At 38.9% G+C, this 25,404-nt stretch overlaps 1 protein-coding gene across 4 annotated transcripts in view; it reads right to left on the bottom strand.

Annotated features, from left to right (window-relative positions):
- Positions 1-5,976: 5,976 nt before the first annotated feature.
- The window catches only part of Rbm27 (RNA binding motif protein 27), a 71,525-nt gene continuing 52,097 nt past the window's right edge, over positions 5,977-25,404 (bottom strand). For 2 of the 4 annotated variants that reach the window (XM_075968750.1, XM_075968752.1), the window contains 9 exons: positions 25,092-25,388; positions 23,376-23,516; positions 20,933-21,052; positions 19,169-19,243; positions 18,879-19,043; positions 17,703-17,807; positions 17,420-17,608; positions 10,506-10,616; positions 5,977-9,063 (listed from right to left, as the gene is read on the bottom strand). In XM_075968750.1, coding sequence (XP_075824865.1) covers positions 8,980-9,063; positions 10,506-10,616; positions 17,420-17,608; positions 17,703-17,807; positions 18,879-19,043; positions 19,169-19,243; positions 20,933-21,052; positions 23,376-23,516; positions 25,092-25,388 — 1,287 coding nt within the window. In that variant the 3' untranslated portion in view covers positions 5,977-8,979. Of the gene's footprint in view, positions 9,064-10,505; positions 10,617-17,419; positions 17,609-17,702; positions 17,808-18,878; positions 19,044-19,168; positions 19,244-20,932; positions 21,053-23,375; positions 23,538-25,091; positions 25,389-25,404 lie in introns of all 4 variants that reach the window. The other 2 variants (XM_075968749.1, XM_075968751.1) reach the window with 1 other exon arrangement.

Consider the following 25,404-nt stretch of genomic DNA (forward strand, 5'->3'; position numbering starts at 1 on the left):
GACCATTCCTGCGACCTGAGTCTGGAAATCATGAACCTGATGCCAGTAATGACATCAAAACATCCGTGGCAAGGACACTCCTCTTGGACATAGAACACACAAGAGCTGTGCAGTGGTTTCTACCCTGCACAGTTTTCCATGCGCAGATCTGACTAGCCCAGACTCTTTTGTCTCTTTAGATGCAGCCGCTTCTGAGTTTACAACTCCCAGAAAACCTTCCAAAAATACCAGAAACAGAAGTTTTCCATAAAAATGCCATTATCTAAGTCTTAAGTAAATTTAATAACTTACTTCAGTGTTGGAAGATGTTTTCTTCAGTTCTTAGCTGATACAACAGTAGTATTTACTTGAAAGTGTGAAACAGAGTGAATTAAACTTTTTTGACACATAGGACCTTAAGAGACCACACACCATTCTGAGTGACTCCAAGTAACTTTTACATGAATGGCTAAACTATAGAAATACATAACTTATTAGGACTTAAGTAAATCGCAGAGTGGGAAGTGTTTTAAAGTCATTGGTAGAAAAACTTTTAAGACAAAATATTACAACTAAGAAAATAAGTCTGCGTGTGAAGTTCTAACTGTTGACATCTCTGTAACAACAGGCTTGTGATGTTAGCATTAACAACAGAAATGGTTTCTAAAACAGAACTGATTGTACTTTTAGGAAGAATTCCCATTGAGAAAGCAAGGTCTATATTAGCAGTAAGGATGTTACAGTCAAGTCTCCTTTGCCTCAGCAATTTCTTTAACAGTGTCATACTGGAAACATTCCTTGTGCCCATAAAAATTATTAAGAATAGGGGCTCAATCAGTAACGTACTTGAGCATGAGAACCTGAGTTTGAATCCCTGGTACACCCCTTAAAAGCCCTACCTATAATCCCAGCACTATGGAGGAGAAGGAAGGAGAATCCCTGGGGCTTGCTGGAAGCCGGTCTTGCTAAATCAATGAGCTCCAGCTTCGATGAAAGATCATGTCATGAAAAAATGGGATGGGATGCAATACAGGAAGACACCTGCCATCAAAAATGAGAAGGGATGGAACACAAAACAATGCCTGGCAGCCACACGCACATACACGCATGCATGCATTCACCAATACACGCGCACAAACAAACATGTACACACAGAAACAATACAATCACTTCTGAAGAAAAATACTTTTCATTGGACCAATTAGGTCATGCCTAGTTTTCTTAAGTGCTGTCAAAGGCTAAAAATATTCTCTTCCTCAAAGCTGATTTTACCTTTTTTTTCTTTCAGTGGACAATTATATCATAAAAATTACCTCCCAGTAAACATTGTTTAGTGGCCAGAATAGTGAAAAGTAGAAATCCTCGAAGATTTAAAATAGTACTTCTAAAATAAAGAAGTATATAAAAGGGAAAAAATTATAAACAGAACAACGATGGTTTCATTCAGTAAGTTTGTTCTTTCGAAAAAGGGTATAAACATAACAATAAATGAACACTGCTATTCTCAGCACTTTCTGTCCAGAAAATTCAGGATACTATATGAAAACAATAATAAAACATGTCAACTTATTTATGTACAACATGATTTTCTAAATGCCAAGGTTAAAAGAAGGCACCAGAAATATTGAAAAACATAAAGAAGCAACATAGAAATACTGTGAGATTATCATAACTCAGTTTGCCACAGGAAAAATATTAAGATAAGATTGGAAATAAAATAAACAGGTTACGATATAGACAAATTATTGTAAAATCTATCAAATTGGCTGGCTGTACATTGCAAAGGTCACAGAAAGTGATTACTTTAAACTGTTTCTCCATGAATTAGCATGAATAAACACTGCTTTCCCTGGTTTCAAGTACGCCATCTAAAAGTGTGGTGGTGTTCCCTGGGGAATGTTGGTTCCAGTCTGAGGCATGAGACAGGAGCCAAGACGACAATATTTGACAGACAGTAATAAAGATCAATGACATCCCACTGTGCTGGAAGCAGCAGAGCGCAAAGGTGAGGCCACGAGCTCTGGTGACAGGCCTGTATTCAAATCCTCGTCCCTGCACTCTGGCTGGGTGACCTCGAGGTAGCATCTTATCCCTTCCCCAAATTGAATTTTTAAGACTAAACAAAGCCATAAGTGTTCCACATCTTCCCCAATAGCTGTGAGCACAGAAAGCAGAAAACTACTCTGCCCTTTGCTATAATCTGCATTCAAAACAAGTCATCCAGAAAGTTTGAAAGTAGCCAAAAATATTGGCATGGTACCATGCAGCACAAGAAGTGTGGTCTGACTGTCAAATGGACAAGAGCCTTAGAAACAAGAGTTGTACAAATACCATTAGTGCTGAGTATTCTATCACACAGATCCAATGGGCTCTATTCACCGAGTATGCTCTGCATAAACTGAAATGTCAACTCTCTCATGATCTTGAACAGTATGACCTGATAATTAAAGGAAAAAATTAAGCTTTGATAGGCAAAGAGACACAAAGAGTAGAAATACTTAGATGTTAAAAATGAGGGAAAAAAAAACCCAAGAAAGTGATTATTTTTAATATATCAGTTTATGTATTGTAATTCTTAGACTTAAAAGCATCTGTTTGAAGTAAAATTCCATTGCACAATGACAAAATGTTTATAAATTTTATCACAGATATAAAAAGTCGTTGATGGCTAAGATAAACTCTAAATTAAGTACAAAATTAAATTCAGGGAAAAATTATTTTATTATCAGATTTAAACATATAGTTGTGTCAAGCAGCTCTCATGTTATGTACATACATATACATGTTATATATGTAAATAATCTTTGCAGTGACTTCAACTACCTAAATTGCAGTGCAAGTACAGCAGCACTGTATGCCACTCAGGAGAAAGGGTGCAAACAAAAGGACTGCAATCTCCCAGAGTTCCTTACAAGGTGCTTTAAAAAGGGGGGTGGGCAGATTTGCTTTGGCTTACACAAAAGCCTGCTTTTAAATCCTAAGAGTAAAAGCACCCTTCAGGTGAGAGCACCAAGAAGCTTCTGCGACCCCGTTTACCTTTAGGCTGAAGGTCAGTTTTGGGCCCCAGAAATTTTTCCAAGCAAAATAAAGACATCATTCGGTAGCTAAGATGTTTTTGATGATGTCACAGTGAGAAAGTATTTAGAAATGCAGTTCTTCCTGTACCCCAAGAAGCCAGTTTTTCAAACTATAATTGGAGAGCCCAACTGGAGTTCAGACACAAAATCTTGTCTAATATAAAAGTGAGTGTGCTCTGCACAGCAAGTACTGACTTGCAAACTTTTGTTTTATGTGTACTATGAGTAGCTCATAGCAGAGAATGTGGGTCTGGGTTTTTGTGAAGGTTGCCACTGTTTCAAGCCTATGTTTTGCCCTTTGGAGCCCCCTGCAGGCCCTAACCGTTAACATACGAATACCATGGCAAGTAACTCTAGCTGGAGGGTAGGTAGGTAGTTCAGGGACTGGAATTTAACTTAGAAATACATGTTTACAGACGGACAGCATCTGGTCTAGGAACTCAAATGGCATACAGGCAGACTCGTTCCTCCTTGAGGAACAAACATGGCAAGGTCCAGATTAGGCCTTGCTATAGTTATAGTTTTTCTTAGTTATGATAAAGATTATTGTAATTTTTACTTGATAACTGTTTTGTTATATGTAATTTTGCTATGTTAAGTTAAAGCCTTCCTTTTTTTTGTTTAAACAGAAAAAGGGGAAATGATGGAGGAAGGTCATTGGTTAATTATAATAAAGAAACTGGTTGGCCCTCATAGGTTAAAACATAGGTGGGAGGAGTAAACAGAACAGAATGCTGGGAGGAAGAGGAAGTGAGCTCAGAGGCCATGCTCCCCTCTCCTGGGCAGACGCAATGCAGCCAGCCGCCAGGTCAGACATGCTGAATCTTTCCCGGTAAGAGCACCGAGTGGTGCTACTCAGATTATTAGAAATGGGTTAGGCAAAATATGAGAATTAGCCCGTAAGAGGCTAGAGCTAGTGGGCCAAGCAGTGTTTAAAAGAATACAATTTGTGTGTTGTTATTTTGGGGCATAAGCTAGCCAAACGGCCAGGAGCCGGGCTGTGGGAAGAGGCCCGCAGCTCCCACTACAGAAGGGAACCTTGATTGCTCTTTGGGCTGATGAGGGAGGGGGACTTGATTGGGGGAGGGGGAGGGAAATGGGAGGCTGTGGCAGGGAAGAGACAGAAATCTTTAATAAATAAATAAATTTAAAAAAAAAATTAAAAAAAAAAAGCCGAAAAGTGTCGGCATCTCCCAGTGGTGGTCTGGGGTGAGTGAAGAAGTGGCAATATGCTTTATGAGATATGAGCAAAGCTAAAACTGACTTTAAAAATTGAGTAAAAAACACCTAAAAAGGACCTGACATAAACAGAAAACTGTTTTACATTTTTATCTTAGACTACCAAACAACTTCCATGGCAAAAAAAGAAAAAGAAAAATCTTTAAAAAAAAATCACAATTATTCTGAAGTTAACTGCGCCTTTATCAAGCCACCTGTCTCAAAACGCTGGCATGTTTTGGTTCTCAAGGCCGCCTGGAGAGGTCACATGGCAGATGAGCCTTTGAAACACAAACTCTTGGTTCTATCAATCTAGCAGAGGTTAAAGTCATTTCTAACACACATCATAGCAGTGTTAGTCAGAGCCAATGATGGTTAGCTCCAAAAGTTAGAAAATATAAAACATGTAGGCCTACCCTCAGATTAATGTGGTCCAATGTGCTCTACTCTAAACCACACACACCAGGTTCATGTCTACGATAACTAAACTCTGCCTAGGCCATATCTGGGGTGCATGACCTAAAATTTCTCTCTCTCTCTCTTTTTGCCTTAGTATAATTTACATCAAAATCAGGGAAAAAACTTCAATAAAATCAATAATTTCTGCTAACCAGAACTCCAATTTAGCAAAAAATGGTGTCACTCTTAGACACGTACAGCGATGTTCAGAATGCCTGCCCCACCAAGGTCCAGAAGCAATCAATATACATGGCATCGCCTGTGCTCTATAAAACCAATGTTGACAGGCAACGCCAGTCACATTACACAGACACTCCTCTAATTTTCTGAAAAGAATAGAACTGACCATATTTCAGTATTTTCTTGAGGAAGTTAAAAAAAAAAAAGACCATTCTTAGCGAAGTCATAGCCACTTGGAGGGGTATTTTATAGTATCACTTTAAAAACTGACACAGGTGTTTGAGTAACATACTTCCTGTCCTCTTTCTCACGACGGAATCCTGGTGCTCCCTTTTCCTGTGCATCCTTGCAAACCTTCACATTGAGCACTGATGTGTCTGCAGTCAATCTTTCCTGAAGGGCCCTTGTCTTTCTCCTTCTGTTGGGAGGCATAATGAGTATCTTTAGCACCAAAATAAACGTTTTTGTTAATTAAACTGCTTGTGCTTTGTGGCAGAGATACAAACTTATTCACGACCCAAAAACACAGTTATAAAAGGTTAACTAGGTAGCTGGAGAGATGGCTCGGTATTAATGAGCACTGGCCCCTCTTCCAGAGGACCCTTAGCAGCCACATGGCAGCACACCATCATCCTCCAGTTCCAGGGGCTCTGATACCCTCTTCTGACCTCTGTAGACACATGTGGTACACAGACATATTTACAGGTAGAGCACCCATACACATAAAATAAGTCAATCTTTTCCTTCTTTTAAGGTTACTTAGTAGCTGAACTTGCATGTTTTTCTCCCAGTGTCCTCACTTTGGTGGGACTTAACTTGCAAGCTACTGTTCCAACCTCCCAGGTGCAGAGTACAGGCACATGCTGTCATGTTCCTCTGCTGTCCAGACTACCCTGCTAAAGAAGTCTTGTCAACATTGAAACCAGTGGAACTGAATCAACTTCATACAGAGCAGCAGTCTCTCAGGCACATAGAGCATTCACAAGCATCCACTACTCACTCAGGCTCACAAACAAGCTCACACTCATATTTCTTTCTTTCCAGAACAAGCCAGAATTACAGCTCTTTTAGTGATTGTTATAATTTTTGGAATGGTTCATAAATTTTCCAGATTCTTTTAAATTTGTAATATTTTCATCTTTTTTTCCTTCTTTTCCCCCCAATTGTGAACCATTCCATATTGCATCTTTATTGCAAAAGTCAACATGCTTTTTAGAAATTCAGATTGTAATCGATAAAACAAACATTACATATATGAATTTAAATGTATAAACAGTTAGAAATCCAACAATATCTCCTATATACTATTACACAAGTTCACAATCTTGTAAAAACTATAATACAGGCATACTATACATCGAGAGGAAACACTATTCCTTTTCACATGATTTTTTTTTTCTTTTGAAATAGTCATCCATCAGCGGGATCTTTCTCGCTGTAAAAAACTGTTTTCCAGCGTCTCAGTGGGTGGCGACATTTTCCCAATGCTCCAAGAAGAAACTGAGAAAAAACTCACATTCCTTGGTGTTATCTTTTCAGGTTTGGGCAGAAATCTGGTAGTAAATCTGGCAGCTGTCACTGCTGCTCTGCTACATGGGCACCTACACACTAGGAGCAGCAGAATCTGCCTCAAATGCTGAATCTTTTCTCTATACACAAAGATGCCAAGAAACCAGTCGTGGTGTGGATTCTAACAGTTGGGGATAGGTGGGAGGGGGCAAAGGGGAGAGATAGATACACATACACATATTCATATTCAGCTATTTTATGCTAACCTTGAGTGTAATTAATCTCTATTTTATAATTCATTTTTGAGTGAAACACATTGGAAAAGAATTTTAGTTAATTTTAAGGAATACTGAAACCCCAAGTTTTGTACTAGGGACCCAAAATCTTAGTGAAAAATGATCTGGTCTTCACATTAGCACCTTTCTTTCCCAACCTCTGCCCCAGTAACAAAAAAGTCAAACGAATTCTCACCTCTCTCTACAGTGAGTGTATAAAGATGTCAATTTTAAGGTTAAAAAAAATCATATGAAAAGGAATCTCATTCAGTCGAATGTCAGTCTACGGAGACTTTCTTACGGCTTCACTAATTTACTGTAATTTTCAGTTTCCAAATACAAAAATACAACAATTCTTATTGAAATCTATACGCTGGTAGTTTTAGTACACAAAAGAAAAAAAACCCAAACAAATTATTTACAAAATTATACAGTTTAAGAAAAAACTTTGTACAAAAAATATATAAATCCTTTGTTCCCTCTATCACGTTTAAATGGTCAGGACTCAAAATATTCACCACAATGAATCTTTCCAAATATATACTGACTGAGCCACAGACATCAAGGAAATTCATTAGAGATGATGGAGAAGTAAGGAGCAGATGCTTAGTGTAGGGTACCTGTTCTACGTGTTCGTTCTCAGTGGGCTCACTTCAGCTCGGTGTTCACAGAAACACAGTGACCTGGAGAAGTCCCACTACTAAGGGAAAACTACGTGAACTTAAAAAGGATCCTGGTGTTTGACACATCATTCCAAGACAATATGAAGAGGAAAGGATGATCAGAAGGTGGGATCTAACGCCTTGTCTCTATGTAACTCTAGAGTCCTGATGGTTTTGGGTTTCAGAGTGAACTGTTTCTATTTTAAGAAACAATCTTTATTTCTGGGAACAAAAACCCTGGCATGGTTAGTGATCACCAAGAACCTTCTGCAGCCAACAGGAAGTTTCAAATTTCACACCACACATGTAAAAGTGACATCCTATGTACAATAATCATTTCATTTCCCCAGTGTCAGTACAGTGTAGTGTTGCTCCTCTGCTTTTCCATCTAACATTCAGAACACAAGGACATAAATTTACACGTATATTTTACCTAACAGATACTCTGTACAGTGTACAGTAAAAATGCACACGGTAAAGGAAACTGCCTACTAAAGTATGCATATGTTCATGGACAGCAGAAATCTATAAAATTATGAAAATATAAGGTCATCTGATCAATGTCAAGTTAGAATCTCATTTATTACTAGGATATGCAGACTGCTAACCCCTACCTCAGCACCTCACCATCATGGTTAGTTCAGGAAAAGAACTTCAGATATCCTTAACCCTTTATGTAACTATAACTAGGCCGAAGCTTTTGAGAGAGAGGAAGCCAGTAACTCTTTCCCCTGAAACTCTGCCTTCATTTTATCAAAACATCACTTATTTATAACGGTGCTGCTTTAAACCTTTTACTGATGACTGATTCTTGATTGCCCAACTGAACACTTATTTAAAAAGTTAGGCCTATCATCAAAAGGGATAAGGAAGATAACAGAGAATGAATGAGGGGCAAAAGGCAAAATGAGAATTATTAAAAAAAGGGGAGGACCAACTGAAGCAATGCTCACCACATATCAAAACAAGGAAGGACGATGGCAGAAGCCCCAGAGCCAGTGTGAGGAGAGGATGAGTATCACAGAGCCAGCTCCAGAGCTCTGCAGAATCTGGGAACAGAGATGGTGGTTTTGCTGAGGTACTGCTGCACATTAAACTCTGAAAAAGACTGACTATAAAGTGGGCTCTTCCATAGGGGAAAAAAAATGAACTTTTCTTCCAAGACTATCCTTGAAAGAAAAGGGTATTTAAATTATGAATATCTCCTACTGTCTGACGACCCATCCATAACACCTAAGAGTTAAGAGATTCCAGGCGATTTTGACATTTAATGAAATTTTTATCAGCAGATTTATAATCCAAAATAAAATTTCTGAACACCCTGTCTTTACATTGTAATCCAGCACCAAGAGCAGAAACAAATGGTGTGGAAGGTAAGGTTCTAGAGAATCCAGTCACTCCTGCAGATCTTCACAACTGCATAAAGTCATGGCCTTTGGTGATTTGATATCACAGACAATTACAAGATGTGTTTGAATAGCAACTTGCTGTCCTTAAACCTACTGTGTTGAAGACAAAAATAAAAAAAATTTTTTTGGCTCATCGACTTCTTTAAATAATTTTAAAAAGTTGTTCTTCTAAACAATATTTCTAAAAATTACACAGCTCGCATATCAAATTTCATCTTCGCCATGAACGAGACTCATATTCATCTTCATCTTCATCATCATCATCATGCAAAAACAAATCCGAGGTTTCTGTTTCCTAAAGAAAGGAGAAGGTACATGTTTAGCTGTGCACAAACTCAAGGTCAACCAGCCACGTGATAAGCAGACTAGTTTATCTGTTTACAAAAATAGACAAGTAGTTTATTTTCAGGGCAAACCAAAAACTACCAACCAGTCAACAACCCCATCTTTTAATATGGAGAACATGTGCTACCTTGCCACAGTTAACACTATGTATTGACCAACTCAGACACAACAGAGATGTTTGTTTCTTTGTAATGGTAACACTCAGCATTCTTAATAGAGATCTTGAATTATGCAACACAATACTACAATCTGTCATAAAATGTGGTTAATTCTCTAACAGGATACTAGAATTTGTTTTCTATCTGACTTTGATTTTGCACTTTCTAGCCCATTTTCCTCCCCATATTCCAAAACACACCTTAAAAATGGATACTACTATTTATCCTGTTTATACTGAAAACATTAATAGGAGATTCCCATTCCAATATCACTAAGAAAATAAAACACTATGTGGAAGTCAGCCATCTCAGTCGGCGCCTATAATCTTAGCACCTGGAAGACGGAGGAGGCAGTTTGTGAGTTTGAAGGTAGCCTGGACTACAGATCAAAACCCTGTCTCAAAAAGCAAAAGAACAAAACTAAGTATTAGTGGATGTTTAGAAAGTGTTAATCAATTTATGTGTTGTATATACATATATATTTGTGTACATATATACATAATATATGTACAGTGACAAATTTTTTTTTTCGAGACGGGGTTTTTCTGTGGCTTTGGAGCCTGTCCTGGAACTAGCTCTTGTAGACCAGGCTGGTCTCGAACTCACAGAGATCCGCCTGCCTCTGCCTCCCGAGTGCTGGGATTAAAGGCGTGCACCACCATCGCCCGGCTGTACAGTGTCAATTAAAAAATAATTAAAACTGACTTTATCTCATTAACAAAAGCAAGGAAAATCAGCAACTGTCCCAATTTTTCTTGGGATATCTATCACTGATTTGTGAGCAGCGGATATGCTAACTTTCTGCATGACATAACATTCCACATCTTTTATAAAAATCTAAAATCTGACACAAAGTAGAAGTATCTACAAACATCACCAACATGAAAAACCTACTTTCTTCCTAAACTGGGAACGTTCCTTTTTTTGTTATATAAACTTGTCCATATAGTCAGAACATATTTCATTAACTAGAAAAACTTGATTCTTTTAAAAGCAAAATTAACAGAATCAGAAGTAATTTACATTGTGGGCTCAATATTCTCTTAAATAAACCAATTAGAATACAAAAATACAAAATTACTTCTCATATTTTAAGTGGCTAACTATCACTTTTAGAGTGGTTTTAACTTACTGAATGAAAGAAAAGTACCTATTTTCAAATGTATAGTATTTAATATAAAAAAATAGAGAGGAAGTACTGTAATTCAAATTTTATTTTAATGTTTGAACTTACCTCTTCTTTGACTTCTTCTTCCTCAGTCTCAGTAGATATAGATGGTACCTTGGGCTTGTGCCATGATATCTGTAGCCGACGGTCTTTGAATTTTGATGCTTGGTTTGCAGCCTAAAGTGTATTTTAAAAGAATACATAAGTATGCACTTGTATTTACTAAGGATTTCTTCAAACACTGTGCTATTTAAAAATGATGTAAGGTGGGCCTTTCAGTTAAGGCAACTGCTATGTTTGGTGCCTTACCACTGCTGTGTTACAGTCACTCTACTGTGCAAGGAAGGATGGAGGATAACAAATACTTTCTTCATTCAATGACCAACCTCTGACTTTGATTTTACATACCAAACCTTAAAGATGATTATCTCCTGTCAGTCACAGCACTGCATTTTTTCAGTTCTGTCTGATAAAGCTCTTCCTAGCCCCTCCCCATAACCTTCTTTTCCAGAGATGAACTCTCAACCCTCCTGCAAGCACTAGGGTTACAGATGTGAGACATAATGCTCACTCTCTTTGCTCAAATGCTCAGAATTCCATAGCTATCCATTCAACAAATGGTAATTAGAGCTGGGCTTGGTATCTCACACCTATAGCACCCTGGAGGCTGAGACCAGCCTGGCTATATTGTGAGTGCCAGAAAGGGTCTGGACTACAGAATGAGATCCAGTCTAAAAGAAAAGTCACATTGTCCCAACCCAACTTGATTTGTTCATTGTTCCCTTCCTTCTTTCCTTTCTTTTCTTTTGGTAGCAATGTGGATTGAACTCAGGGTCTTGCACACACTAGGCAATGTTCTAAGAGTTATATCCTAACCCCTCAGTGTTTTCCTCAGTGCAACCTTTTAACTACTTCTCAGCAAATGTCAATGATGACATTCTATTTATTAACTTATTTCTTTATATAAAGGAATGGACCCATGGTCTTGTGAATGTTATATACAACTGTGTGCAAGCATTGTACCACTAAACAATATTTCTAGACTTAAATGATGTACATATATATGTTTTATGAAAACAGTTAAATTAGTAACAAAAAGTCTAAGTTGGACCAGTGAAATGGCTCAGCAAGTTAAAGCACTCACCCCCACAAGTTTGATGACCTCTTTGATTCCCGAGAACCAGCCCCTGAATTTTGTCTGCTGACCTCCTAGTATATGGGTGCCATGTCATAAGCAGCAGCCCCCCACCCTACATACAAAATTCTAACATATCTGAGGTTGGTATTGTTTACTTCCTTTTATATTTCAGATTTCTAAGTTTTCTTCAATGAACACCATGAAAGACACTGCTCCACAATCAACAACTTCAACTTTTCTCCATTTCAACAGAATCTGAGGACAATTTTGCTTAGAGGGCAACTCAAGAGTAGTTTAAGTTAATCACAGTAAGTTTCCCTCAGAAAGGATCAATGCAGGGTGTGTGTGTGTGTGTGTGTGTGTGTGTGTGTGTGTGTGTGTGTGTGAGAGAGAGAGAGAGATACTTATGGCTGACATGAAAACATATCACTGGCTGTGAGTCAGATGAGGGAGTTAAAAAAGTTTGTTAGGAAGACTATTGTATCTTAAAAACTGGCATAAGAAACACAGCCTCCTTTTTAGCCTTTGGATATTCTTGTTGGAAGTTGTGGTGTATGTGGTTGCTGCAGACATTCTGCTAGCATGAGGAAAAAAATGGCTATCTGTCAACATAGCAGAAAAGCAGAAGAGAAACATAGTAGGAGCTTGTGTGTTTAAGTAATGCTAAAATCTCCCCTAAAAATTCTTAAACGGAAAGAAAATAGAGGGTGAGTGAGATGGCTCCGCAGGTAAGGTGCTCGCTGCCAAGTGTGACAGTTTGGTCCACATGGTAAAAGAAGAACTAACTCCCAAAAGCTGAGTTCAGTACACAGCAGCATGTGTGCCCATACACATCACATACACAGGACAAATAAATGTAAACTATAAGGAAAGACAAGAGAAGAAAACAGGAGCCAAGGCTTGGTAGTTAAAGCACTTGCTGTGTCAACAATTCTGGTGACCTAAATTCAGATCCCTAACAGCTACATAAAAATTAGGAGTAGCAGAGAGCATTTGTGATCTCCCAGTGCTGGGAAGGAAAGCAAGGGCAGACAGAAGCAGGTCCCTGGAGCATGCTGGCCAGTCAGTCTAAGCTGCAACAATAAGCTCCAAATTTCAATTGAGAGACCATGTCTCAAAAAGTAAAATGGAAAGTGACAGAGGAAAACACAGTTAATGTCAACAAACCTCTGGCTTCCACAGGCACGTACAAATACAAATGCAAACACAGGAATGCACACATACATATACACCTCATACTCAAAAAAAGATAGCTTACATTTTCAAATTATGTTACATGTAGCCAGATGCATCTTGAGGCAAGTATATGTTATTTTGTAATTAAGAAAGAAGAGAAAAAATTTCAAGTACCCATGCCCTACCTCACTGAGGAGAACAAATGAAGCACACTGACAATAAAGATTGTGTGGTTAGAGCCAGGCATGGTGGTGCACACCTGTGATCCCAGCTCTTGGAAGACAGAGGCAGACAGACGTCTGAGTTTGAGGCCAGCCTAGTCCACATAGTGAATGCCAGGCCAATCGGGGTGACATAGCGAGAGCCTTCTCCAAAACAACAACAGACAACTTAATGCCCTCTAGCTAAGAAATTCCTCTGTGTACTCCAAACGGTCTCAACATTTTTTTTTTTAATTTTTTAATTTTTTTTGTTGTTTTTTTTTTTCAAGACAGGGTTTCTCTGTAGTTTTGGTGCCTGTCCTGGAACTAGCTCTTGTAGACCAGGCTGGCCTCGAACTCAGAGAGATTTACCTGCCTCTGCCTCTGCCTCCTGAGTGCTGGGATTAAAAGCATGCGCCACCACTGCCCGGCCCAAACAGTCTCAACATTTAAGAGAACAATTTTCCATACTGCATTCAGTCAAATCTCTTCAAGAAGGGGTGAAGGAAAGTGCAAAGTGCTTGTCCTGTTTGTGTCTTTTAAACTAGACTCTATGACTTAAAATTATCAGCTTCAGGATTAAACTTATAAATCCTTAATGAGAATTCTTCATAAACCTCTTTAGCATTAGCCAGGTATGGTGGCACATTCTGGAATTGGAGCACTTGGACAATAGAGACAAGAGGATCAGTAAATCAAGGCAAACCTTGGTGATATGGTGAGTTTGAAGCCAGCCTGAATTACATAGGACTCCACCTCAAAACAAAACAAACAACCAAACAAAAAACTCAAGAGCAAGAGAGACTGCTCAAAGGTTAAAAGCACTTGCTGCACATCCAGAAGATGTACTTTCAGTTCCCAGCACCCTCACAACCACTTGTAACTACAGTTCCAGGGGATATGATGCCCCCTTCTGGTCTTGTTTGGGCACCTGCATACATGTACATTCATGTACACACACACACATACGTATACAAGTACACACATAAATCTCTTAAAAAAACCCAGCACCAACAAAAATAGATCTTTACTGTCCTCAGATCCCTGTGACATAAAGAACATATTCTTCTTAAAAAGCCTTTCCTGGACTCATTGATTTTGATCATCCCCCTATCCACACCCCAAGACAGGGTTTCTCTGTGTAACAGCCCTGGCTGTCCTGGAACTAGCTCTTAGAGACCAGGCTGGACTCAACTCACGGAGATCCACCTGCCTCTGCCTCCTAAGTGTTGGGATTAAAGGCCTCAGCTCCTAAATGTGAGGACTATAGGACACACCACTGTATCTCACTCAGCACCCTGCTTCTGAAGCTCTACGAACTAAAAATAGTTTGTACTTTATTAAAATGGTTACTAGAAGGGGAAAAAAAAGGATACTAGAAATAGGTTTCATCATTTAAGAAGCTGAGGCAGGGCCAGGTGATGGTGGCGCACGCCTTTAATTCCAGCACTCGGGAGGCAGAGGCAGGCGGATCTCTGTGAGTTCGAGACCAGCCTGGTCTACAGAGCTAGTTCCAGGACAGGCTCCAAAGCCACAGAGAAACCCTGTCTTGAAAAACCAAAAAAAAAAAAAAAAAAAAAAATGAAGCTGAGGCAGGGATTTCATGAGCTTGAAACAAGTCTAAACTATACTGTGAGTTCTAGGCTAGCAAGCAGTACAAAGTGAAACCCAGTCTCCGAAACCAAACAAAGCCAGTTTGGTGGTGTGACAGGATAAACAGGAGATCTAGTTATGTCTTGGCTACACAGAAAGCTTGAGACGCTAGCCTGGACCACATGAGATGATCCCAATAAACTTCAAGAAAGCATGTAAATAAACAGGAAAAGCAGAATGAACAAAAGGGAGGGGAGCAGGAGAGAACCAGAGGAAAGGAACGTACAACATGAGAGAGACCATTTGTAGGCCACAAAAGCCTATATTTTACAACTTGACTCTTTACAAGAATAAGTCTACCAACTTTAAAAAAAAATGTCTTTATTCATATGTATGTGTGTGTGATCTGTGAGTGTATGCCTTGTGTCTACAGGTGCCTGAGGGAAAGAGAAGAAAATTCTTTGGCACTAGACTTATAGGCGGTTGTAAGCTACCCAACACGGGTGCTGGCAACTGAGTCTTTTTCAAGAACATGCCCTGAAGCCAGCAGTGTGTCACACACTTTAATTCCAGCACTTGGGAGGCAGAGGAAGGTGGGTCTCTGTGTTCAAGGTCAGCCTGGTATACACAGTGAGTCTAGGATAACCAGAGCTAAATAGAGGAAACCTGTCTTAACCACTATCGGGGGGGGGGGGGGGAATGTTCTTAATTTCTGAGTCATCTCTCTAGGTCCAAAGTCTGCCAATTATTGGTATACACTATAAAGAGCTATGTTCCCTAACAAATACTGAAAGCATGCCAGACTAAATTTCATGGTGGGGATCCAGGCTATGCTTAGCAGAGTCCCGTGCTCACAGCATCGGGTAGTGTTCAAGATGTCATTGGGGCTGTGTTATCATCTGGAGACCTGACTGACTGAAAGTCTATATCCAAGTGCATTCCAGTTCGGAGAAGTTAATTCTGTGGAGCTAGAGAATTGAGGGTTCTCTGTTCTTACTAGCTTTGGAGTATAGGCCACCATCAGGTCCTATAGTCAGTCTATCAGCTTCTTGAGGTCAGCCACAACTCCTTGCCATGTAAGATTGTTCACCAGAGCTAAAATCAACAGTCAGGTCAGGGGATATATTAAAAATTTTACATATATTTGGTAATATAATGATGCAGTCACATCCGTCACTGTTGCTACACATTTGTTCAATAAAGCAAGTCACACATACCAGTCATAAAGAAGTGTGTAGTGTTCATGAAAACAAGGAAAGGTATCTCCACTTAGTAGCAATTTTTTAAAAACTGGTGACATTTTGATGACCATGTATATAGAATAAGAAATAATAAAATCCATTCTTTCTATCTAAAAAAACTATGTTCCTATGTTGTTATAGATAACCTGGACTGCATATATTATGTTTAGTTTCTGTGGCTCTGTATGTGTTCAGGTGTGAATTTGCTTGTGAAAGTCTAAGGCTGACACTGGTGTCTTTCCCAGTACATTTTCCTACTTTTTTGAGATAGAAGCTCTCACTGAGCCCTGAATTCAACAACAGGCTAGTCTGACTAGTCAGCAAGCCTCAGGGTTTGTCTGTTAGCCCAGCAATGAGATTATAGGTGTACTCTGTTGGCCTATATTTACATCTGATAGGGATCTCAGTTCTTTATGATTTCCACCAACTAAATTATCTCCCCAGTACCACTCACATACATTTTCATGTAAGTGAGGCCTTCCTTATCATGATCTGCATCACCGTATTTTAACACAGAATGGGGTTAGAAATATTTTTCTCAAGTAAGATATCTGGAGTAAGGGGGTGGAGAAGTTGGGGGAGGAGGTTCAGTGAAATGGCTCAGTAGATAAAGGTGCTTGCTACCAGGCCTGATGACCCGAGTTTGAACCCTGGCACCCATAAGATAGAAGAGAGAAACTCCCAAAATTTGTTCTCTGATTTCCACATGCATGTCATGGTATAATCACCCTTACTCCCAAATAAATAATGTAATTTGTAAAAAGTTGCCTAGGACTGGAAACCTGATTATCTTGGCTCTGGTACTTGTCATCTGTATGATCATAGTGGGCAGTTTAAGATTTGATGTTGAATCTGAAGAAAAGATGATCACTGGAGACTGGAGATAAGACTCAACTTATACAGTGATTGCCTAGGAAGCACATTCTCCTTAGTTAAATCCCCAACACTACCAAAAACCAGGCACGGTGGTGTATACATGCCTGTAATCCAAGCATCACTAAGATGGAAGCAAGAGGATCAGAAATTCAAGGTTATCCTTGCCTACACACGGAAGTTTGAGGATAACCTGGGGTACTTGAGACCCTGTCTAAAACTTTAAGAGACTTTACTGTATAAAATTTCACATGTTTTTCATACTTAAAGTCATTTAACATTACAAAAACTCATTTATGAAACTCTAATTCAGAAATGTCTAACAAATGAATTAATGAATAAATAGCTGGAAAGAGAATATACTGTACAAGTTTGTCTGTAGTCAATCCTACTTGTCTGTAGTGAATGTCAACACTGCATATAAAATAAATATGCTTACTGCCCTAATAATTTGAGTTTTGTCTCTATTCCAGATTAATCTGTTGCCTAGAAATACCTGGTAAACTGAAATAATCCTAAAATCAAGTCTGTCTTTGGAATGCTGTTCCACTACAAATGTGTTTACAAAGATTATTAAGGAATTTCAGAGAAAAACCTACTTCCTGACCTTGAAAAATACATCAATAAAAAATTGGTAAAGTCCAAGTTTTAACAACTAACATTACTAACCTAGAAATCATTCGATATTTATAGATTGTAGCAAACAAAGTGCTGAGTGCATTGTTTTTAGAGTTAACAAGAGTTATATGAAAAACTTACTGAGAAATGCTGAAGCAGTTCATCCTTTTCCTCCTCAATGAATCCTCCAACTGTGAGTGCTTTGGGGCGGTGGTCCACTACCATGTGATTTAGTGAGCCCCTCCCTCTTCCTCGACCTCGGCCTCTTCCTCGACCTTGAGAGGATGTGGTTTTTCCTCGGCCCACAGGTAAAATACCTAATCTTGCAGCCTAAATCACAACAAGCACATTGCTATATTATTAAACCTTCATTAAATAAAGAGAAAATTCTATTTTTTGAGATGTTATATAAGTTAAATCTCACCTCAACTTGTAACTGACTGAGCTTTTTTCGTAATTCTGTTGTGTCTTCTCCTGAAGAGAGCCTCTTGTGGAGATCCAGTTCAGTGTCTAGTAGCTCCTTCTGGGCCTGAGAAAAGTTAACAGTGAAAAGGGAGACTTCAAGTAAACACTAAGATCTTATTCAGAGCATTACAGCTACACAATGCCAGGCTTCTGAAAAATACAGGACAGAAAATACATGGGTGCTCTGAGGAAGTAAACCTTCACAGACATAATACTGCATACACAGCCAGCACAATGACAATAATTATCAATTTTACACAACTGTGGCTCACACCTATAATCCCAGGCCTCAAATCAGAGCCATCTCAGGTTACAGAATGAAACCCAGTTTTAAAATAATTAGTTAATTAAATAAAATATAAAATCATATAAAGAACAGTACAGAATTACTTTCAGACTGAACTCTCTAAGTATTGCCACTCCTTTTTGTAACAGATAAATCACTGGTCTTCAGGTAGCTATGAAGATTTGCCTTCACATGCTCTTTATTTTTTATTATATGTATTTGTGTGCATATCTATATGGGGGTTTGCGTAGTGCTCAAGGAGTCCAGAAGAGAGTGTCAGATTCCCTGAAAGAGGTAGCTGGAAGCCACTTCATGTGGCTGCTGGGAACCAAACTTGGGTCCCCTGGAAAATAGTATTCGTTTTTAACTACTGAGCTCTTTTTCTCTAGCCTCATGTAATTTGCAAAAGGCACAGGCCAGCCTAGGCTATAGAGACCCTCGTTTCAAATAAACCACACATATAAACAAAGACACCTCCCAGAACAAAAAACAACCACATCTTCCCTGAAAATTAAACAAAGTTTTAGGTCTTTAAACATATAAAAGGCAAATCCGGCAGTTCATTAGGGCTGGTGTATATGTATACGTATATTCATTGGTACAACACCTGTTTAAAATGCACTTGGGCTGAGGTCTACTCGAGCACCAGCATCTGTCCAAACAGGACTTTAAACTTATAGCATCAGTGAAAACAAATTATTCTCTAATGGCCTGATTCTCTCCTACTAGTCCAGTAGTAACTTCACCAGCTGGGTCAGGGGCTGCCTATGGGTCGCACTCCACTTTCAAAGTGCCAAGCACATCACAGATGTTCTGTAAGTTTGCTAGAGGAGGAATGCAACTGGATACCTCCGTCTTTGTCTTTACTTTGGATGGTGTGGAGACGGCAGAAGACGTTTTTAATTCATCTTTCAATTGTGAGATCTTCTCTCCCAGTTCTTTCAACGTCTTCATTATATTTGCTCTTTCTTCTGGTTTCATGTTTTTGTTTTTTTCTAGCTTAGAAATTAGCATCTACAAAATAAGAAAAAAAGTAAGTCTAAACTAAGCAAATTTAAGCCCTAAAGCTCTACTACTATAACTTTGTAAATCATTTCTATGTGACATTTCAGAATGCAAAGGATGAGTTCTTACTCTACCTTCTGGCATTCTATTTGCTTTTCCAACATTTCTTGCTTCTTTTTCCTCATGTCTTGCTGTAACTTCATTGCTTCCTGAATAAAGGAAAGAAGGAAGTTAGTAATGGATTTAAAAAAAAAGAATCAGCTAACAATACACATTTCTTCTTCTCTGAAATGGACGTTCCCTCCTCCATCAAAATCCGATGAGCGCAGCAGCTGGAGTGGGACGTGGCTAGTATACGGCTATAATCTCCAGACTGAAGGGAAAACCCAAGGAGAGCCCGTCTAAAAACCAAAAAATCTAAAAGGAAGCCTTTGAATAACTTTCCCAATAATTCCAGTACAACTGTAAAATTTACATCTATACTTTGTATCTTTAAAAAAAAAAGAAAATTATTTTCACTTTCCAGTATAATAGGCCAAACCTTTATTTCTGAAGTTTAAAGTTTTAAATTATGAGATACGACTATAAATTGTGAATAATCAGGATTTTTTTTTTTTTTAATTTTTCAAGACAGGGTTTCTCTGGGTAGCCTTGGAGCCTGTCCTGGAATTCACTCTTATAGACCAGGCTGGCCTTGAACTTAGAGAGATCCACCTGCCTCTGCCCCTGAGTGCTGGAATTAAAGGTGTGCACCACCACTACCTGGCTTCAATTTTTTTTTAACTTGGAAAATGTTGTTTCTACATTCCTGAGAATTGAATCTTTCTATGAAGACAATACATATAAACATCTGTTTCTGCCAGGGGGTTGGGGTGGCGGTGGCACACGTCTTTAATTTCCTCCAGCACTGGCAGAGGCAGGCGATCTCTGTGCATTTGAGGCCAGCCTGGTCTACATAATGAGTTCCAGGACAACCAGAGCTATATAAACTAATAAACAAATTTATTTTCTATGTAAACAGCTTACACCTAAAACAACAGTTACTCCAAGCTGAGTCATATGATGAACCATAAGCAAGTTATACTTATGAGAAACATTATCTGACTTTAAAAAGGGAATTGGAGGGCTGGAGAGATGGCTCAGAGGCTAAGAGCACTGGCTTCCAGAGGTCCTGAATTCAATTCCGAACAACCACATGGTGGCTCACAACCATCTATAATGCGATCTGATGCCCTCTTCTGACATGCAGGTAGAATATTGCACACATAATGATAAATAAATTATTTATTTATTTATTTATAAAGGGAACTGGAAAACCCAGGTCTAGCCAAGTGGTAGAATACTTATACAGCATGTGCCAGGCCCTGGGGTTTCCATTCCCAGCCTCATCCCATCCACCCCCAAAACAGAAAGAAAACTGTCTACTTTTCTTCATTGAATGAATGAAAAAAAAAAAAAAACCAAAAAAACAAAATGTTAGCCAGGAATGGTGGTGCACACCTTTAATCCCAGTACTCAGGAGGCAGAGGCAGGAGGACCTGGGTTCGAGGCCAGCCTGACCTACAAAACAAGTTCCAGAATAACATGGACCACACAAGAAATCCTGATTTGACCCTTCCCCCTACCCCCACAAAAAAAGAAATGTAACATATAAAAAATATTAGTGGTTATAGCTCGGTGTACTTAAGGCTCTTGTTTTAATATTCATAACCAAAAGAACAATCTATTCCTTGGATTTAATGTGGCTACTAAAGGCAACTGTCGAGCCTTTTTCAGTTTGTTCATCATTTTTAAGTGTATTAAATGAAGAGAAAGTACAGCATGTCATAGCTATTGCTCTACAGCAACACAAATGTAAAGGTATTGTAATGCACAGGCACAAGAATGGAGGCCCTTACCTGTTTCTTCTTAAGAACTTCTTGAACATCATGAGATTTAGACCCTGAACCAAGTTTTGAAGGTGTCTTTAAGTTTGAGGAGCTGTAAATTGGTTTTGTATGGCCTGGAGTAGAAAATACCTTTAAAAAAAAAAGGAAAGGATGTTTTCTTTATTATTTATTATGTACATGTACACCTGCAGGCCAGAAAAGGGCACCATATCCCATTACAGATGGTTGTGAGCCACCATGTGGTTGCTGGGAACTGAACTCAGGACCTTTGGAAGAGCCATCTCTCCAGCCTTCTATATAGTCTTAAAATTCATTTTGCTCAGTTCACTATGCCCTAAAATACATTTCATGGTGTACACTTCATGGTACATTAAAAAAAAAAAAAGCAATCCTCATTTCTTTGTAAAGTTAAATGCATTTTACTGTATAGATATATGACATTTTATGAAACCAGTGCCTTGTTGATAGACATTTGGGGATTTTCAGAATTATAAAAAGCATACAATTAGTAGTAGTATATACAAGTGTACTTACATTCTTAAAAAGATTATATTACATATATAATTTTTGCCTAACATTGCCAAATTTCATTTCATGAGAGTTGAATTATCTAGTATTTCCATTAGCATTTAAGTCTCAAGTCTACTTAGAATCTAATTATGTAATTTTTTTTTTTTTTTTTGGATTTTCGAGACAGGGTTTCTCTGTGGCTTTGGAGCCTGTCCTGGAACTAGCTCTGTAGACCAGGCTGGTCTCGAACTCACAGAGATCCGCCTACCTCTGCCTCCTGAGTGCTGGGATTAAAGGCGTGCGCCACCATCGCCCGGCTAATTATGTAATTTTTAAAAGCAGAACATAATTTTATCTTTTCCATATGGCTATCCACTTATACTAATAGGATTTATCAAAACACCCATTATTTTCTTCACTGATCTGATACTAGCTATTTAATATAATAAATTCCTTTAGCAATGAAGTCTATTTTAGGCTTTCTGTTCTGTTTCACTGGTCTGTTAATTCCTGTGCCACCATCAATCTGTTAGTAACAAACCTTATAATATTTTTTTAACTATTCTCTATCACTTTCCTTTTTCAGAGTTCCTCTGGCTGTCTATAATAACCATTATACTAGAGTTATTGAACAGATATATTCCAAAAGTAAAAGTAGGACATTCAACACTTGATTTTCACAGAATTACCTTCACTGATTTAAGATTTTGATTTTAATTATTCATTTTTAATTTAATGTGTTGCATGTTTCTGTGTGTGAGCCTGTGCATATGCATGATGGAGGAAGGTCATTGGTTAAATAAAAAGAAACTGCTTGGCCCTCATTGGTTAGAAGATAGGTGGGAGGAGTAAACAGAACAGAACGCTGGGAGGAAGAGGAAGTGAGCTCAGACTCAACAGCTCTCCTCTCGGGAGCAGACGCCTCAGAAGAGACGCCATGTTCCCAGCTCCCAGGCAGATGCATGCACGCGATGAATCTCCGACCCAGGATGGACATAGGCTAGAATCTTCCCGGTAAGCGCACCTAGGGGCGCTACACAGATGATTAGAAATGGGCTAAATTATTATGTGAGAATTAGCCTAGAAGAGGCTAGATAGAAATGGGCCAAGCAGTGATTAAATGATTACAGTTTGTGTGTTGTTATTTCGGGCATAAGCTAGCCAGGCAGCCGGGGTGCTGGGGACACAGCCCCGCCGCCCTTATTACTACATATGCATACACAGAGCCAGAACAGGGTGTCAGTTCCCAGGAGCAACTATCAGCTGCTAAGGGTGCGTGCTAGGAACCAAACTCAAGTCACCTTTTTTTTTTTTAAAAAAAAAAAGGTATTTATTTATTATGTATACAATATTCTGTCTGTATGTCTGCAGGCCAGAAGAAGGCACCAGACCTCATCACAGATGGTTGTGAGCCACCATGTGGTTGAGGGAATTGAACTCAGGACCTTTGGAAGAGCAGGCAATCCTCTTAACCACTGAACCATCTCTCCAGCCCAACTCAAGTCACCTTTAAGAGTCATTTCCCTAGTCCTCACTAGGTTCTTAATTATATCTAAAAGGAAAAATGAGAGCCACATGTGGTAGTACATGTCTTTAATGTTAGCATTTGGGAGCCTGAAGCAGCAGGACAATGAACTTCTAGAAGTCAGCCTGGGTACAGATCTCAAAAAATGGGTGGTGGTAATGGGGGTGGGAGGAGACTAATAAGGATAACTACCTAACAATAAGCACCTAAAAGTTAAAATTCTCTAATTGTTAGATAGCTCTAAATAAAAGAAAATTAACCAGCTAATTCTTAACTGAGCTATGGAAATTGGAAGTACACTTCGGTCAAATGTCATGCTTCTCCTGTTGAGAAAGAGACTATACCCCTTAATGGTAACGAATTTTTATGCCATTGAATGAAAGACTAAATAGACATGGAAATCACAGGAATGCATACCGAGCAATCGTCTCCAGAACCACCAGACTGATTTAGCAAGTGAGGTGTATCACTCTGGTTAGTACTTGCATGTCCAAGACGGTGTTTAACAGGAACTTTGTTAAGAACATAGGCACCAGAGGTCTGTGGTTTGCCCATCATCTGCAAGTACAAAATAAACATCTACGTGATATAAGTTTAAAAACACACCCAAGAATGATTCAAATTTAAGATACAAGTTAAAGTTGAAATAAGGGAATGCTTCGATTATCTGTAAGATTGTACATTTTTAGGAATTATGAATATACAGATGGTCTTATTATCCATATTGTTTTGGATATCTAACACAGGTCCTAACTGTGAGGAGCTCAATAGTACAGCATGTATTGAGTGTGCACAAGTCCCTTGATTCAATCCTTAACTCCTAAAATACGTATTTCACAGTAACACACACACACAAACTGTTGGTAACTTTAAAAAAAAATCTTCTCTTAAGTACACAATGTTTCAAAAACAGGTTTTTGTTTTGTTTTTATTTTTCCAGACAGGGTTTCTTTGTGGCTTTGGAGTGTGTCCTGGAACTAGCTCTTATAGACCAGGCTGACCTTGAACTCAGAGAACTGCCTGTCTCTGACTCCAAGTGCTGGGATAAAAGGCGTGCACCACTACTGCCTGGCAAAGATAGGTTTTTTAACAGTATAAACAGGGAAATAAAAAGATAATCTTTGGCTACATTTTTCACCATTCATCCAACATCTTGGACAAATATTCACATTTGGGTCCGAATACCAAACAGAACACAAAGAAAAATATACGGTTTAGATGCTAAGGAGCAGGTTGAGACTATATACTGTAAGGAATATACATGTATATATTTTTCAATGTTATGAAATAGGAATTTGCTGTGTAGCATAGGCTGGCCTCAAACTCAGTAGCCTTCTGCCTCAGATGCCTGCTTGCTTTTGTTTTTTCATCAAATACATTTACCCTAACGATAGTAACCTAGATGAAAATTATTACTATCAATATCTGAATGGCTCTAATGCACAAAACAGCTCTAGATTCAGAATTTAGTGGTAGACGTCACATATGCCTCGCTGTAGATACTTCTTAAGCATCAGATTTCAAAGGCTCCTATCTAGAGACCAATTCTGTTCTACAGGCAAAGCTAAACAAGTTAGACCTAGGCGAGTCACGCTGCTCTATTACAGAGCAGCTCTCTTAGCTTTAGAACACTGCAAAGTCCTCTGAAGCAGATTCCTGGGCATTTCCTAGAGGAATTGATTCAGGAGATGAGACGGCTGGGTAAAAACTCAATTAGAGTTTAGATCCCCACAGCCACATAAAAGCCACCTATAATCCCAGTACTTAGGAAGAAACAGAGGATCCTCAGGAAAATGGTCAAAATTGGCAAGCTCACGATCCAGTGAGTCCCTGCCTCAGTAATAAAGTGGAGAGGATTGACAAAGACACACAGTGTCAAATTTGGGCCTACACCCACCCACATCACGTACCTACCCATGCCCACACCAAATAATTACTTAGTTAATAAAAGTAAGGATGGGTGAGATCTAAGAATCTGTACTTCTTCTACAATAATGAGGTCTCAGAAAACCAGATGATGGTAGTTTATATATTAAACCATGAACAACTCTAATGTGAAAGGTGTCAGGGCTGTGAGTTGGAAAATACTGTCTGGGAAGTGAGACTAGAGTGTTAATTAGTAAATATGATTACCTTCTGGATACCTCCATGGACTGACGCGGGGGAAGACTGGGTTACCATCACCTGCTGCGGATGAAGATGCTGTGGCAGGCTATGGTGCTGCTGTGAAAGGTGACTCAGGGTGTGCTGCTGTTGCAGGAGGAGCTGTGCTGGGGACTGGAGTGCTGGTTGCTCATTGTTCTCTCTATGCCACAGGACTCGAATGAACCGATTGTTCAGCACTGCTTCTGTGCTTGAAATGGCTTTTCTGGCCTCCTCATTGGTAAGGTATTGGATAAGTGCTGCTTCTGGATCACCCTTAAAAGCAACCTTTAAAGAAAATAAT

This window comes from Microtus pennsylvanicus, chromosome 4 (assembly GCF_037038515.1).
Source record: "Microtus pennsylvanicus isolate mMicPen1 chromosome 4, mMicPen1.hap1, whole genome shotgun sequence".
Taxonomy (NCBI): domain Eukaryota; kingdom Metazoa; phylum Chordata; class Mammalia; order Rodentia; family Cricetidae; genus Microtus; species Microtus pennsylvanicus.